This window comes from Anser brachyrhynchus (assembly GCF_964034855.1).
Source record: "Anser brachyrhynchus genome assembly, chromosome: W".
NCBI classification, from domain to species: Eukaryota; Metazoa; Chordata; class Aves; order Anseriformes; family Anatidae; genus Anser; species Anser brachyrhynchus.
The window spans coordinates 14073543-14090236 of NC_137704.1; the positions used below are offsets into that span (position 1 = coordinate 14073543).

Sequence of the window (16694 nt, forward strand, 5' to 3'; positions counted from 1 at the left end):
CAAGTGGCATGAATTAGGGAACAGCAGTAAATGCTAGGGAATATGGCCAGCCTGAGAGGAGTGGGTATGATATAATGAGGCTTGGTTTAAAAGCAGCAAGCTCAAGGTACAAAGAAATTGATGCTGTTGTGTGCCATTTGGAGGTGGTGTTTGCACCCAAAACAACGTCAATCATTTCTTTATAGCAAGTTTGTCTTTGAGCTCTGCTTTAAGAGAGTGACAGTGGAAAAAGGGAAATGTGTAGGAGACGAACACAAGAAGCTCTTACAGACTGCATGTTTTAAGAAATTGTATTGCCAGTCTAAGTCATCTTTTCAAGAAAAAGCACAGATTGTCTCTTGGTTGTGGAGAATATTTTTTGTAGTCAAGTCACAACTGGAGTGAGATAATTTGACTTGGATAGCAGAAGAATTCTGGCAGACTGCTGACTTTCATAGTAATGAAGTCATCTGTCAGTGCTTCACAAAGTATTTCCATAACTACCAAGCAAAAAATTCAGCATGATTTTTGTTTTTACTGTACGTTACAACCAGTGTAATAGTAACTTGTTGCTGTAGTAGAAGTACAGTGTTAAATCAATACTTCATCTTTAATTACTCTTTTTGTAGAATTACTCCATGTCTGTGTATCTTGTTCGTCAGCTCACTTCAGCTATGCTTTTGCAGAGGTTAAAAATGAAAGGTATCAGAAACCCCGATCATTCCAGAGCACTAAGTAAGTCAAATTAACCTTCCTGTTTGTCCTTACTGAGGGTGGTTGGCAGCTCTTTAAAACTAGAACTGGTAGTACTCAGGAGATTTGCAGCATTTTGAAAAGCAAGTCCATGCCCAGAGTATCAAAGGTTCTTTTTGCTGTTGCTGAGGTATTGTGCATTGATTCAGTGTAGGTCCCTAGCTAGGAGGGAGGAGTACTTAGGGATTTCATCTGAAATGTTCTCAAGAGAATTCTGAGAGCACTGCTTAGTGTAGTGGGCAGTGAGGTGCAGATAGATGGCCTAAATATGTGTTTTGTTCACCTGTATGTGCTGCTAATTGTCTTGTCTTTACACCTCACTCCCTGATGATTTTATCTCCTTGCATGTTGGGTAGAGTTTGTTCTACTGAATATTGCGGCCAGAACTGCATCTGCTGCACATCAAAACAGTCTCGTGATGCAGTTTGCCAGTTGCCTGTGAAGCTATTCTTATGTGGTATTTGCTCTGAACTAGCTTCCTTAAATGCTCAGGGCTTCTTAGATAGCTGGAAACAAAGTATATGTACTAGAGAATCAAGATTAGCATTTTAAATAGTTGTGCCCATCTCTAACTTCTTAATTTATTTTGGTAGTTAAAGAAAAACTAACGGCAGATCCTGATAGTGAGATTGCCACAACCAGTCTGCGGGTTTCTCTGATGTGTCCTGTAAGTAAGGCTGGAAATTACCATATACAGATTTGTGTTTTCATCTTTAGTGCAGAGTTGGTCTGCTTTTAAAACACCCTGCTTCAGAAACTTAACTGACTTCTGTTATACTGATTCATTAATGCAAATGAGGAGAAGAACCAACTATGGTTTAGACCCCTGAATACTTCAGCTGTAACGCAGTCAGAGTCAAGTTGCTACTTGTGTGTGTATTGAGGCCTTTAAAAGTAAAAGGAGTGATTTTGTACATGGAGGCATTGAGCCTACCTGGAAGGGTAATAGAATAATTAAGGGGCACAATGAGAAACAGAACTTCAGACCTCCTGGTCTTGGTGGTATTGCTTTTATTGCCAACTACTATAAAGGAAAAACAAACAGATCACCTAGCAACAAGGTGCTGCCGCCTTGGGTTTTCTCTTTCCAGGTAGAAACTGACCTTGTGTTTGTGACTGGTCTGTTTAAGTCTTACGCTGAAATGGGTATAATGCCATTCTCAGTTTAACGTAACTATAGCTCACAAAATAATCAAACCTTGAGGTATTTGGCAAAAAATGACAAAGTGGGTGCTTCAGTAGGTCTTCCTATTAAAAATAAAATCCTAGAAATAATGTTGATGCAGGTCCACTTGAAATGTTTCTGACAGTTCTTAACTTAGTAATAAGACTTTGAGGACTGCTGTATTGTTCATTCAGGTACCTTGTATGTGCTTTGGAGTGGATTTGCACGCAGTGACCTAGTGTTGGGCACTCTGTAATGAGAAGTGACTGTTACCTTGCTGGTTGCATCTGATTTCATTGTTAGCTATCCAGGTCTACTTTACTTTCTTTTCTTCTGACATTCTTTAAATGCACCTCCTGCAGCTGGGAAAAATGAGACTGACAATCCCATGCCGGGCTGTTACTTGCACACACCTGCAGTGTTTTGATGCTGCTCTTTATCTTCAAATGAATGAGAAGAAGCCTACCTGGATCTGTCCTGTCTGTGACAAGAAGGCAGCTTATGAGAGCCTAATACTAGATGGGTAAGAGACTGGGCTTGCAGAGTACAAAATTACTTCAGATTTTTCACATTGTACTAATTGTTTTTGTGACCTGAGGTTTAGCCATTTCTATTCTTGTTCTCAAAAGTACATTAGACTGGGAGGAACCATTAGAATCCTTTTGTTTCTATTCCCATGTAACAAACTGCAAGAAATCATCTTGTAACTGCATCATCAAACTCCTGAGCCTCAGCATATCCTCTCTGGAGAAAATCAAATGTGACACCTACGGATGTCTCCCTTTTACATGAACTATCTGCGAGGCTATTAACTCTTAAAATTTAGCTTATAAACTGTGTAAAACTTGATTGAAAGGGTGATTGCTTCTACTGCTGTATGGGAATCTCTAAACTGCGATAATGTTGGAGTAGAACATGGGTAGGTTGGGATAATTCTTTGATTTTGATGTATGGATGTCTGCAAAGGCTGTAACTGCAGGTCTTCAGGGAAGACAAATTAGGGGGAGAGTATGTATTGTAGGTCAGTGTTGATTGTAATCAACTTCTTAACTGTCTCCTTTTTGCTTAGGAAAAGCCTGGAATCAAAATCACTTAACTTTATTTTTCAGGCTCTTTATGGAAATCCTTAATGAATGTTCAGATGTGGATGAGATTAAATTCCAAGAAGATGGTTCCTGGTGCCCCATGAGGCCTAAAAAAGATGCTGTGAAAGTTTCAAGTCCACAGTGCACCAAAATAGAAAGTGAGTATGTCTTGGATATTGGTTGCAAACCACCAAAAAAGCTTGATGCCTTGAGACTTAATTGTAGCTGGGATAATGGGTATGGATGTTGATGTTTTTTGTGGGATGTGTGCGAAGTAACTTATTTAAACTAAAAAGAAAGGATTGTATCTCTAAAAATGTGCATTTGTGAGTTTTGTCTCTGTTCTTTATAATAGCACTTTAAAAAAAAAAAGTTGCTCTTGTTGTAGGTCCCTAAACTTAAGTGAAGATTAAAGCTTGTGCTCAATAATTCTCACACAGAATACTACTACTAATATTACTAATAAAACTGTTCCTGGGCCATGATGGCCTCTGCAGTGATCAGGAAGATGAGCTAAAACAGTATTTTGAGATGCTGGTTTTGCTTCAAATTGAAACTGCTGATGTCAATGGCCTTTTTAAAAAAAAAAGTGGTATTTTCTGGTTTAGGTTCCAGTGTTGTTAGCAAACCATGTTCTGTGACAGTGGCCAGCGAGGTAAACAAGAAGAAAGTTGATGTGATTGACTTGACAATTGAAAGCTCTTCTGACGAAGATGATGATCCTCCTGCCAAAAGGAAGTGCATATTTACGTCTGAAGCACAAGGAAGCCCAACCAAAGGGTTTGTCAATTTTAAAGTTAGTTATTCTGTAATGTCTTAGATAAACTGACGTGTAGACATATGGGATCTCTTTGGGATGCAGCTCTACTTCCCTTTCTTTACAGGGGGGATTTCGGGCCCTTGCTTTGCCAGGGGAGGCCCGGGACAGCAGTGTGACCAGGCAGCACCTGCCAGCTCTTGTGAGAGAGGCTGACAGGGAGTGGGCGTTGCCAGGGCAACAGCCCCATGCCCTCTGCCTAGAAACTGCCTCTGGGAGGGCAGTGATGCTCGCTGCTCACTGCAAGCAGGGAGGGGCAACCAGTGTGTGAGAACCACCCACAGTGTGCTGCAGCAGTGGGTGAGAGCTCATGCGGCGGGGCACAGGGATTCTGTCCCTCCTCCCTTTTGAGTCCATCCTATCTACTGGCAGTCTCTGTGACCACAGTTTTTACCATGGTCTCCACCAGGCAGAGAGCTTGCCCCAAAAAGACTGTGGTGACCCAAATGGAGGGGCTGTCCAAAGCTGTGGCTATACAGGTCTCTGGCTGCAGGGAGTGCCAGAGCCTGCTGCTGACGGGGGAGGGCGGCAGGTATTCCACCTGTGTGAGGTGCGAGCAGGTGGAAGATCTGGTCAGCATGGTGGCAGAGCTGAAAGAGTAGGTTGAGAGACTGAGGGTCATCAGGGACTCTGAGTGGGAGATCAACTGGTAGAGTAGCTCCCTGGTGTGCCAGAGGGAGAGGTGCCAGGGAGATATCTCACAACTGGTGCTGGACCCCCTGCCCTGCCCCTGTTGGGCAGAGGAGGGGGACCTGAGGGATGGGGAGGGTTGGTAGAGGGTCCCTGCTTGGCATCGTAGGTGAACCCCCCCACTTCCCTCACGTCCCCAGGTCCCCCTAAGCAATAGGTTTGTAGCATTGGACATTGAATGGGAGGTAAGTGGGGAGGCGTGGGAAGGTTCCTCAGAGATGTTACTAAGGACGAGGCAGTAGACTCCATGTATTCAGGCTGCCTCTGCCAGGAAAGAAAGAAGGGTGGTTGTGGTAAGTGACTCCCTTCTCAGAGGAACGGAGGGCCCCATTTACAGATCAGACCCGGACCTGAGCCATAGGGAAGTGTGCTGCCTACCTGGGGCTCAGGTCAGGGACATAACTAGAAAACTCCCAGAGCTGGTTCACCCTACTGATTATTACCTATTACTCATAGTTCAAGTGGGCAGTGATTAAATCACTCAGAGAAGCCCGTGAACTATGAAGAGAGATTTTAGGGGTTTAGGATGAATAGTTCAAGGAGCAGGAGCGCAAGTCGTGTTTTGTTCTATTTCTTCTGGGGAGGTGAAGGACATGGAGAGGGTTAGGAAAACACAGGTAATGAATAATTGGCTGAAAGGCTGGTGTTGAGACAGGAGCTTTGGGTTCTTTGACCATGGGGCAGTTTACTTGACCCCTGGCTTGTTGTCGATGAATGGAACTCACCTGTCTCAAAGGGGGAAATGAATCCTAGTGCAGGAGCTAGCAGGACTTGTGGAGAGAGCTTTAAACTAGCTGTGGCAGGGGAAGGGGGTAAAAACAGGGCTCACCAGAGCAGTGCATAGGGGAACAATGCTGAAGCTGGTAGTGAGGCAGATGTCTCATCTGAAGTGCATCTACACCAATGCATGCAGCATGGACAACAAACAGGAGGAGCTAGAAGTGATTGTGCGACAGGCTAACTACGACCTAGTTGCAATAACTGAAACATGGTGGGATCACTCCTACGACTGGAGTACTGTGATGGATGGCTACAAGCTCTTCAGAAGGGGTAGACAAGGTAGGAAGGGTGGTGGTGTGGCTCTTTAATATAAAGTGTTTTGATGTTGAAGAGCTTGCGGTTGGGAATGATAAAGTTGAGTGTCTATGGATAAGAATCAGGGGGAAGGCCTGTAGGGGTGACATCTTGGTGGGGGTCTGTTATAAACTGCCTAATCAGGACGAAGAGATGGATGAGGCATTCTATGAGCAGCTTGCAATAGTTACACGATCGCCAGCACTCATTCTCATGGGAGACTTCAACTTCCCTGATATATGCTGGAAGTATAACACTGTGCGGAGGAAGCAGTCCAGGAGGTTTTTAGAGTGTGTGGAAGATAGCTTCCTGACACAGCTGGCTCAAGAGCCTACCAGGGGAGGTGCCCCACTAGACCTGCTCTTCACTAACAGAGAAGGACTGGTGGGAGATGTGAAAGTTGGGGACTGTCTTGGGCGGAGTGACCATGAAACTGTAGAGTTTTCTATCCTTGGTGATGTCAGAACTAGCAAAACTGCTGTCTTGAACTTCTGGAGGGCAGACTTTGACCTACTCAGGACACTTGTTGCAGGGGGTTCCTTGGGAGTCACTCCTGAAGGGCAAAGGGGTACAGGAAGCCTGGATGCTCCTCAAGAAGGAAATTTTAAAGGCACAGGAGCAGGCCGTTCCTGAGTCCCATAAGGCCAGCTGGAGGGGAAGAAGACCAGCATGGATGAACCAGGAACTTTTATTGAGACTCCGTGAGAAAGTGTCTATGTCTGTTGGAAGAAAGGACAGGTTACTTGGGGCGACTACAAGGAAGTTGCTAAGATATGCAGAGAGGAAGTTAGAAAGACAAAAGCCCAGCTTGAACTCAGATTGGCCACTGTAGTAAAAGAGAACAATAAATCTTTTTACAAATATATTAACAGCAAGAGAAGAACCAAGGAAAATTTCCATCCTAGTAAAGGAATGCAGCAGGAAATGTGATCACTGAGGATAAGGATAAGGCTGAGGTTCTCAATGCCTTCTTTATATCTGTCTTTAATAGTCAGATCAGTTATCCTCAGGGTACTTTACTCCATTACCTGGGTGTCCCCTGTGATTCAGGTAGAGAATCCCCTCCCCCTATGGTCCAGGAAGAGACAGAGACCTGCTCCTCCATCTGGAATGTCACAAGTCCATGGGACCAGACAAGCTCCACCCTAGGGTGCTGAGGGAGCTGGCGGAGGTAATTGCCAAGCCGCTTTCCACCATCTATCAGTGTTCCTGGCTATCTGGGAGAGGTCCTAGAGGATTGGGAGTCACATTGGTAAGCCTCCATCTACAAGAAGGGCTGTAAGGAGGACCTGGGGAACTACAGGCCTGTCAGCCTGACCTCGGTTCCAGGGAAAGTTATGGAGCAAATCATCTTGGGTGAGATCATATGGCACTTGCGTGGCATTCAGGGGATCAGGCCCAGCCAGCATGGGTTCATGAAAGGCAGGTCGTGCTTGTCCAACCTCATCTCCTTCTATGATCATGTGACCAGACTGGTAGATGAGGGAAAGGCTGTTGATGTAGTCTACTTAGACTTCAGCAAAGCCTTTGACACGGTCTCCCACAGTATTCTCCTGGGGAAACTGTCTGCCCGTGGCCTGGACAGGTATACTCTTCTCTGGGTAAAGAACTGGTTGGAGGGCTGTGCCCAGCAGGTTGTGGTTAATGGAGTTAAGTCCAGCTGGCGTCCCGTTACAAGTGGTGTCCCCCAGGGGTCAGTACTGGGGCCTATCTTGTTTAATATCTTTATTGATGACCTGGATGAGGGGATTGAGTGGTACCCTCAGTAAGTTTCCCAACGACACCAAGTTGGGAGGTAGTGTTGATCTGCCTGAGGGCAGGGTGTCCCTTCAGAGGGATCAGGATAGGCTGGACTGCTGGGCTGAAGTGAATGGGATGAGGTTTAACAAGGCCAAGTGCCGGGTCCTGCACTTTGGCCACAATAACCCCGTGCAGCACTATAGGCTTGGGGCAGAGTGGCTGGAAGACTTGTGAAGAGGAAAGGGACCTGGGAGTGTTGATTGATGCTCGGCTGAACATGAGCCGGCAGTGTGCCCAGGTGGCTAAGAAGGCCAACAGCATCCTGGCTTGTATCAGGAATAGTGTAGCCAGCAGGAGCAGGGAGGTGACTGTCCCCCTGTACTCAGCTCTGGTGAGGCTGCACCTCAAGTACTGTGTTCAGTTTTGGGTCCCTCACTACAAGAAGGACATTGAGGCCCTGGAGCATGTCCAGAGAAGGGCAACAAAACTGGTGAGAGGTCTAGAGAACAAGTCTTACGAAGACCGACTGAGGGAGCTGGGGTTGTTTAGTCTGGAGAAGAGGAGGCTCAGGAGCGACCTCATTGCACTCTACAACTTCCTGAAGGGAGGTTGTGATGAGGAGGGGGTCAGACTCTTCTCCCAGATAACTAATGATAGGACTCGAGAAAATGGCCACAAGTTGCGCCTGGGGAGATTTAGATCAGATATCAGGAAAAACTTTTTTTCTCAGAGTGGTCAGGTGCTGGAACAGCCTGCCCAGGGAGGTGGTAGAGTCACCATCCCTCGCGGTGTTCAAGAAGTGCCTGGACAAGGTGCTACGAGATGATTTAGTAGCTTAGTGGGTAGTATTGGTGATAGGAGGATGGTTGGACTAGATGATCTTGTAGGTCCTTTCCAACCTTGTGGTTCTATGTTTCCAGAGGAGAATTTCTAGAATTTCTAGGCCTCTCTTTGCAGAAGGTTGTATTGATATAGCTACAGTACCTCTGTACAGGCAAAACTCTGTTAAATGATTTTATGTCTCACAAAAGACTTACACTGTTGCTGTGTTTGCAGGGATGTTTTTCCATGGAAAAGGAAATTGATGAAGATAATGGACAGGATTCCCCTTAGGATTCCCAAGTACAGGAGCATCATGCGTTCTTGCAAAGTTAGTGTCATCTTACAGGCTGTTCTCACTGGTTTACCCCTCTTATCTGCTCTGATGCCCAGGAAGAAGGCTATGTTACACGTTTCATCCATTCTGTTAGTCCTGGAAGGGAGGCGCTTTGTTTTCAATCAAAGCAATAAGCTTTTCTTCAGTCTCCATGTTAAAATCTGGAATGTCTTGGAATGGTGCTTGGCCCTGGTTTTCAGTCACTGCTGTGCCTTGGTTGGCACAACCAACAGCTCCCCAAGTCCCCTGTCAACTCCATCTTTGTAGTTGTGTCCAACTTTAGCACCACGACTGGTAAGGAGAGCAGCTTCTTCACTGTTGTGCCTTCTCCCCTCTGTCCCGGTCTGTGCAACTTGGCTGCAGTCATGGTATGTGGCTTCCATAAAGTTCTTGCTCTTAAATTGTAGGGTCCAGGAGAGCTGCAGGGTGCACAGGGAGAAAAGGGCATTCAGTCAGTGCTCTGCAAGGTGATTTCAAGTGTCAGCTTTCTGGTTAGTCATGCTGCATGCATGAGGTGTGTGTCTGTCTCTCAGCATAATGGCTTCTTTTATTATAGTAGTAGTAATAAAACCAAAACCCTTCTGTTCTGTCACTTCTGGAAGTTGTGAGCAGGTGTGCCGTCTGTAGTCTACAGGAATGTGCTCTTTGGTAAGCAAATAGTTGGTCATCAACTACTTTCAGCAGTGATACTGAAGTGCTGTTGCTTGTTGTGAGTACTCTTGCCAAAGGACGCCTTCGGAGACACACTTCTTAATTTTTATAAGAAAAATAGCTACAAATACATCTTTTAATGAAGTTTCAGAAGGCACCAGGACTTCCTTCCATGCTCCTGTGTTTGCCCAAGATGTCAGCCTACAGCCATAACCGTAGAAGGACTGAGTTTTCTTGTTTCTCTGACTGTTTTCCTTACTGCTTGAGTGTGGAAACAGCATGTTTCATTCTTCAAATCAAAGCCTAAGCTTTTGGAGAAGAGCTCATCTCCTGTAAACAATGTTGCCTGAAATGCTAATTTTGGCAAAGCTGTGGGGTGGCCTCCTGTTGGTAGGAACTGAATATGCTGAGATTTAGGAGGGGCTTGAGAAAGGAGGGTCTGAAATCCAAGCTTCTGAAATCAGCAGTAGTATAAATGCACAGTGGAGCAGTCTGGGGAGGAAAACGTGAGGCGATAACTTGTGGTTGGTGGGCTGGAGGGGGGGATGTGGGACATGTGGGAGTGGGACTGTTGGTGTTTTCACCTAACTGGAAGTTTATGAAACACTTTATGCATGTGGCTGACTACCTGTGATGTCTTCAACGGTGCTGCAAAGAATCGGTGTCCTGGTTTCAGCTAGGACAGAGTTAATTTTCCTCCTAGTAGCTGGCAGGGTGCTATGTTTTGGATTAGGATGAGAAGAGCGCTGATAACATGCTGATGTTTTAATTGTTGCAGAGCAGTGCTTACACCAAGCCAAGGACTTTTCAGCTTCTCGCTCTGTCCTGCCAGCGAGCAGGCTAGGGGTGCTGGGAGGGGACAGACCCAGGACAGCTGACCCAAACTGGCCAAAGGGGTATTCCATACCATCTGACGTCATGCTAAACAATATATAGGGGTGGCTGGCCGGGGTGGGGGGGCCGGCTGCTCGGGGATAGGCTGGGCATCGGTCAGCGGGTGGTGAGCAATTGCATTGTGCATCACTTGTTTCGTACACATTAGTAGTAGTAGTGCTATTATCATTATTATTATATTCCTGTCTTAATAAACTGTCTTTATCTCAACTCACAGGCTTCACTTTCCCGTTTCTCTCCCCCATCCCAGAGAGGGAGGGGGGGAGGGTGAGCGAACGGCTGTGTGGTGTTTAGCTGCCAGCCGGGTTAAACCACAATGGTCCTTTTTACTATCCCACCTCAGGACAATCGGGCAGAAGGTGGGAATGCAGAAGGACTTTAACTGGCTGTGTGTTCCTAGGGAGCTGAACTTAGCTTGGGTTCAGCTGCGAGCAAAGATGGGTTTGATACTTAACTCTTGCGTTGGTATTCTGTGCTCCAGGGGTTGAATGATGTCAGTTGCATCCTTGGCAAGACAGGTTATCCCTGAGGAACAGTGATGTGGAGAAACTTAGCGTCCTTCTCTTGGCTCAGACTACATGTGCATCCCTCCCAGGGTGCTCTGCAGATACAGAGAGCCACTTCTGATCCCAAATGGACTGTTGTCAATGACTCCAGCACTGTACTTTGTTTTAATACCAACTTGCTCTTATGTCACAGCTGCTGTTGAGAGCCAAGATGCGATCATGTTATTATGAAGACTGTTATGAAAGAGGAAATTAGAGTGGAGTACTGTGTAGTGAGTAGCCACACTGTAGTTGTGTTGTAACACAGTGACTGTGTGAATGAGTGCACAGCTGTGCATAATTTCTCTTCTGTAACTAATGGCCAGGCTGTTTGTAACATCCCATGCTGTTTAAAACAGGGTTCTCATGTATCAGCCATCTACTGTCAGAGTGCCCAGCGTGACAACAGTTGATACTGCTGCTATTCCTCCTTCGTTAACAGACTACTCAGTGCCATTCCATCACCCACCAATATCTAGTATTTCCTCGGACTTGCCAGGTAGGTGGTGGCTATTTTTCATGTGCATTCTGACAGCCTTATTAAATCTGTGGGGTGGGTAAAAAAAAAAAAAAAAAAAAGAAATGGAGATCAAGTTTTTTTTTAATGGGACAAGACCGTATGTAGTATTGCACTGACGTGATGTCTAGACAAGTTTAGTACAAGCTGTCGTCCCAGTGTGAAACTATGCTTCAACGGTGATGTGAAAAACCTTGCCTCTGGGGTACACCCTGACACTGGCGCTCTGGAACGGCAGCCAGAAACACTTCTTGCTGTATTCAGTTAGACTTTATGTAAACGTCCAATTGTTACGCGTGGTAGATGTGAGGGAGAGTAGCTGCTTATTTAAGTTCTAGAAATATAATGGCACTGGCTCATCCCAGCCCTTAATGTAGAGATTTCTGCTAGCTGATTCTAGTGGTGCTCTGTCTAGACTGTATGAAAAAGGTTAAGGTGAGCTACAATATGTAAGCTGACCTCTATTGACTTTCTTTACCTAGACATGCCCTAAATGCCTATGATGTATTCTTCAACACTGCTGCTAAATATCAGACAAAAGGTGGGGATACTGATTGTTTTCTATCCTGGCTCCTTGAAAAGAATTGTGTAGGGGGACTCTGGGGGTTCTCTTTGGCCATAGTGAACACAGAGCCCAGGAAACAGTGACTTGTGACAAGAGGTGTCACATGGGCCTCCTGTACTTCCCTCACCCACTCTGTTGCCTGTCTCCTTTTTTCCCCTGCAACATCTCTGGGTTTTTTCCTCTTTTTTCAGTACCAGTTTGGCAAGGGGATGGATATCCTTCCCCTTGTTTCTCTGTTGCCTTACTGCTCCCTCCCTCCACTTCTCCCTTGGTAAGAAATCCATTGTATTTCCAAATTGGATAGGAGACTAAGCTGAGAGAACAGAAGCTTAGAACTGTTTTGTTTATCTTGTTCATCTCTACCAATTGAAGTTCGAGAGTATGCGTGACCAAAAGCTGTGAATTCTATAAAAGCAGCTGGGCTTAAATCTCCTTCAAAACTTTTCTGTGACTTTCTCTGATGGAGGAAAGGAGAGATGCCACTGGCCAGAACAGACCTGGAGGGTAATGGGAGGGGGAGGGAGGGAGGAAGCTTACCATTTCTTTCCGTTGACATAGCGAACCCAAGGCCAAGATTTCAAAACAAAAAAAAAGGCTGTGATTTCTCATTGGTTTCATATTTTTAAACATCTTGCCTTAAATGCTTATACACTAATGGTGTATAAGATGGACACTAGTTCTCGCTGCTCGTAGAGGATATACCTTGAACTACTTGTAGTTTCCTCTTCATTCCTTTTATCTGTCTAGACACAAAGCGGGGCTGATATTAGAAAAGTTTCCTTATTGGCTGCCCATGGGTGGAGGAAGAGACCTGCTGCTTGTTTTTGGACTTGTGCATGTTGTGACTTTACTTCATTCCAGCATCTTTAATGTGATGACACTCTTCATGTCCCAGTTTGGCCAAGTCAGGTACAATATGCAGTGAAACTTGCATTATGAACCAACAGCTCCAAATGGCAACCTCCATCTAAGCAACCACATTGAACCACCCTGCAATGTCCAGTGAATAATACATTGTCATTCTCATTCTTAAAAAGAGCCACTTGTACTAGAAAACATGTTTTGCTGCTGCCTGAAGTCATTAAGAGTTGGTGTTACAGTGATATACTTCATTTAGAAACTATATAGCAATTGCAAAATCTGTTCTACAACAACAACAAAGTTCCTTAAACTTCTTCTTTATGAAGAGAAGAAAGATGCATCAGTTTATTATCCTTCTTCTTTCTAGGTCTGGATTTTCTTTCAATAATCCCAGTTGATTCACAGGTATGTTTTTGAACTGCTGTGGGCTTAACTTCTAAGCCTGTTTTTTGTGACATACTGATCAAGTAACTGTCAGGATGTTGTCATCCATATTGTGCTTGCAATCCACTTGCTTAGACCTAACCACAGACCAGGAAAACGCATTTGCCCAACAAGAGGTGGTAAGAAGAAAAGAGGCATTAAGGGAGGATTCAGTTTGACTTCGCTATGATAAATTCAAGCACAGGAAACTACTGATAGTTTATCTTTGCCTTACAGAAGCAGATACTTGCACACATGCTGCTGCCATGAATACAACCATGCATTCATGCTCTTAGTTCACACTCTATCTGCAGGCCAGATTGACTTTTGTAAACATACTTCACTGCTGTTTCTGTTGGTTTTGATATTAGTTGTGGATTGAGTTCTAATGATGGGATCTTCATTAGTTTGGGCATGTTACCTAACACTTTCACAAGTCCCTCAGTGTGATTACTGATGCCTCACTTATAATCCAAAGCCAATGGAGTTTATGGAAATTTTGTAGGTCAAAAGTAACCAGTTAGCGCTTTTCCTTCCATGGAAACAAACTTTATACAGTTAAGAATGTAAGAATCTAGTTACAGTAAGTATCACAGATGGGCTACAGCCTTCAAGGGGGGAATGTTGTCTCCCTAACTAAGATAGTATTCAACCTGGGGCCTTGTAAGAGCAGAGCTGAGGGAGAGAATCACCTCCCTTGATCTGCTGGCCACCTTGAGTTGCAGCCTGGGATATGATTGGCTTTCTGGGCTGCAAGTACACTGCTAGCTCGTATCTAGCTATTCATTCACCAGCACTCCCAAGTCCTTCTCAGCAGGGCTGCTCTCAACCCATTCATCCCCTAGTCCGTACTGATATTGGGGATCACCCTGACCCATGTGCAGGACCTTGGTCTGCTCCTCAAGCCTGTCAAGGTACCTCTGGATGGCATCCCATCTTTCTAGTGCATCAAATGCACCTTTGAGCTTGGTGTTACCTGTGATTTGCTGAGGGTGCACTCCATCCCACTATCTGTCATTAATGAAGATACTAAATAGTACTGGTTCCAGTATGGACTCTTAGGAGATGCCATTCATTACAGGTTTCCAGTTGGATGCTATGCTGGGGGCTGTGGTCATGGTAGTGTTTCCTAATGTGCCAGTAAATGCTTGAGCTAGCCTGTTCACAGGAGATATAACAGGGAGGAAGAGGAAGGAAGGGTTTATGCTACCACCTCTGCAAAACAGCAAGCAAGCAGAACTCTGGTCTTGCTGTGCATGTGTTAATGAAGTTCTGCTAATAACCTGTTTTGCGCTTGTTGTAGGGAAGATGTATCTTCAGAGCATACATTTCCCTTGTGCAGTTAGTCTCTTCATTCTTCATTGTTTGTTTCAAACAGTACTGTCCTCCTATGTTTTTGGATAGTCTCACCTCAACCTTAACAAGCAGCACGCCTGGCAGCATCATCACATCAGCCAGTCACCACGAAAGCAGCATGCACGTTAGCTCCTCCAGCAGGAGCAAGACAGGAGTTATAACCAGCAGTGGAGGCAGTGCTCCTGACATCATCTCGCTGGACTGAAACAAGAGGCAGCCTTGGAACTCCAGGAGAAATTGCACAGAGCTGCTTGTTGTATCTCTGGAACTTCAGCATCTCAGAACTTACGCTGATATTTATTGAAAGGATTTGTCTTCTGGAAATGGAGTAAACTCATCTACACTAGGAACAGAAGTGATAGACTTTTTTTTTCTTGCTTGTTAAATAGCTGGTAGAGAAAAGGCCCGTTCAGAACATGCTTTTATGCTTCTGGCTTGTTCTGGGGAAACTGACTTTTTGTTGTTAGATAGATTCCACAAATGGTTTTTAATTTTGTTGTAAAACACAGCAATAATGTAAAAAACTTTTTTAAATAAAAAAAGGCACTTAACCACTCTAGAACAACAACCTGGACGACGGTGCAGAAGTGTATGCATTGGCGAATTTTTAATATTTTCACTGGGGCCTGTAATAAACTTCATTTAAGACAATGAAGCTTTGTGAAATAGCCATGACTTGTGTTTTATGTTTTCTGCTCCCCACTTTTCCCTTACTGGGGAAAGTAGGGAAAGCCTCTGTAAATGTTTTTTTTTTCCTTGATTTCATGTTGTTCACAACTGTAACACACTCCAAACTGTGATTTTTTCCTCTTTAAAGTGTTTTGAGCTGGGGGAGGGAACAAACTGTCTGTGCAAACCTTGCATCATACACATACAATCTCTGTGCTGCCATGTTGGAAGTGGGACACCTTCCCATTACCACCAAAACCCCCAAACTATTTACAGTTGAACCATAGTTGAGTTTCTGGTTTGGTAACCTTAAGAGGTGATAGAAAGAAAACCTTTCAACTTCTTAAAGTCCTTGGTGCCCTTCTGTGCCATTACCAGTGAGGTACATGCTTTCTATGGTACCTGTATGGAGTCTGTAGTGATTACTTTCTCCAGAGTGGAAGTGTTTTCTAGGATGGCTTTGCCACTTCAGTAACTGCTGTGTTCTGCTTGGGCATGCTGCAGTCTGGCTTGCCACAGTGGAATCATGGCTTTTAGGAAGAAAAAAAGCTGTAGCTGCACACTGCTCCCACCAAACTGGAACTGTTTAGGGTTTAATGATGCTTTGTCTTACAGTAGAAAAGCCATGATTAAAAGGCCATGTAATCAGCTAGGAATAACTTCCTCCTCCTTTTTTACTCTGAATCGGCTGCTTTGTTCAGTATATGCGGTGTCTCCCTGCATATTTCTAAGGGTAATGTTGGCAGTACTGTATTGGAAGAGATTACAGACCAGGAAAATCAAGTAATTTCCATAGAGCTGGAATAATGATATTGTCTATATATGTTGACATAGCAACTTTTCCATGCATTGTTTCTGAGTAACTGTATTTGAGATTACTCTTCTCCCTAGTTATCAGCATTCATTTTGCCCTGATTTTGTTCTGTATTTTTGTATTTCTTTAGTCAGATGTCTGGTGCTTTTTGCCTTCTATTACTGTTACAGTATTTGAACTAAGTACATGGATAAGAAATATTGAAGCAGGATGTATTGTATCTCTTGTTTGTCCTGTAATTCCTTCAGTAATGCTGCATTGCTATTTTTCATTGCCTTTTTTGTATTACCTTTCACATCAATCTTCAATTCACCTGTTGGTCTTATTGCATCCATTTTATTCTCCTTTCCTTATCTGTTAAATTTTTGTACCTGTTAAGGATCAGTTTTTAGCATGATTTATTTCCAATAAAGCCATGTGACTCATGACATTTTTTCCTAATGCCCTGCAGCTGATCAGTGCTCTCTGCATCACAACTGCACAGTAACTTGAACTAGAAATAGAGGGGGGGAGAGGTTTGAAAGCCATTGTGAATAAACTGTTTAAAACTTACCTGTTACTGAAGATGCTGTACTATTAATTTGCAAACTGACTGGCTGAAGTGAGGTAAGCATCTGTGGTGGTTTTACTCGGGTGGGCAGCTGAGATCCACCACGGCCGCTCTCTCACTTCCCACTCCTCAAAGAGGAAGGGGGAGAAAATATGACACAAAGAGCTCAAGGGTTGAGATATGGATGACTTAATTAAAGGGAAAAGGGAGAGGGAAGAAAAAACAAAACAAAAAAAAAAAACAAAGGCTGTGCAGAAGCACAGAGAGAGAGGGGAAAAAAAAGTTACTGTTTCCTTGGTTGTGTGTGTGTGTTTGTTTGTTTAAACAGAAATATGCACCTAAAATAATTTTCTATCAATTTTAACATCTGTAAACATATATATGTCTTCA

The 16694-nt window shown here is 44.3% G+C and overlaps 1 protein-coding gene across 7 annotated transcripts in view; it reads left to right on the plus strand.

Annotated features, from left to right (window-relative positions):
- PIAS2 (protein inhibitor of activated STAT 2) overlaps positions 1-16182 on the plus strand; it is a 47655-nt gene extending 31473 nt beyond the window's left edge. For 2 of the 7 annotated variants that reach the window (XM_080572162.1, XM_080572161.1), the window contains exons 7-12: positions 609-714; positions 1326-1399; positions 2260-2420; positions 3007-3140; positions 3591-3762; positions 8360-9979. In XM_080572162.1, the coding sequence (XP_080428288.1) occupies positions 609-714; positions 1326-1399; positions 2260-2420; positions 3007-3140; positions 3591-3762; positions 8360-8726 (1014 nt within the window). In that variant the 3' untranslated portion in view covers positions 8727-9979. Of the gene's footprint in view, positions 1-608; positions 715-1325; positions 1400-2259; positions 2421-3006; positions 3141-3590; positions 3763-8359; positions 9980-10908; positions 11049-11548; positions 11608-12859; positions 12898-14293 lie in introns of those variants that run through there. The other 5 variants (XR_013942892.1, XR_013942893.1, XM_080572160.1 and 2 more) reach the window with 5 other exon arrangements.
- The last annotated feature ends 512 nt before the right edge of the window (positions 16183-16694 follow it).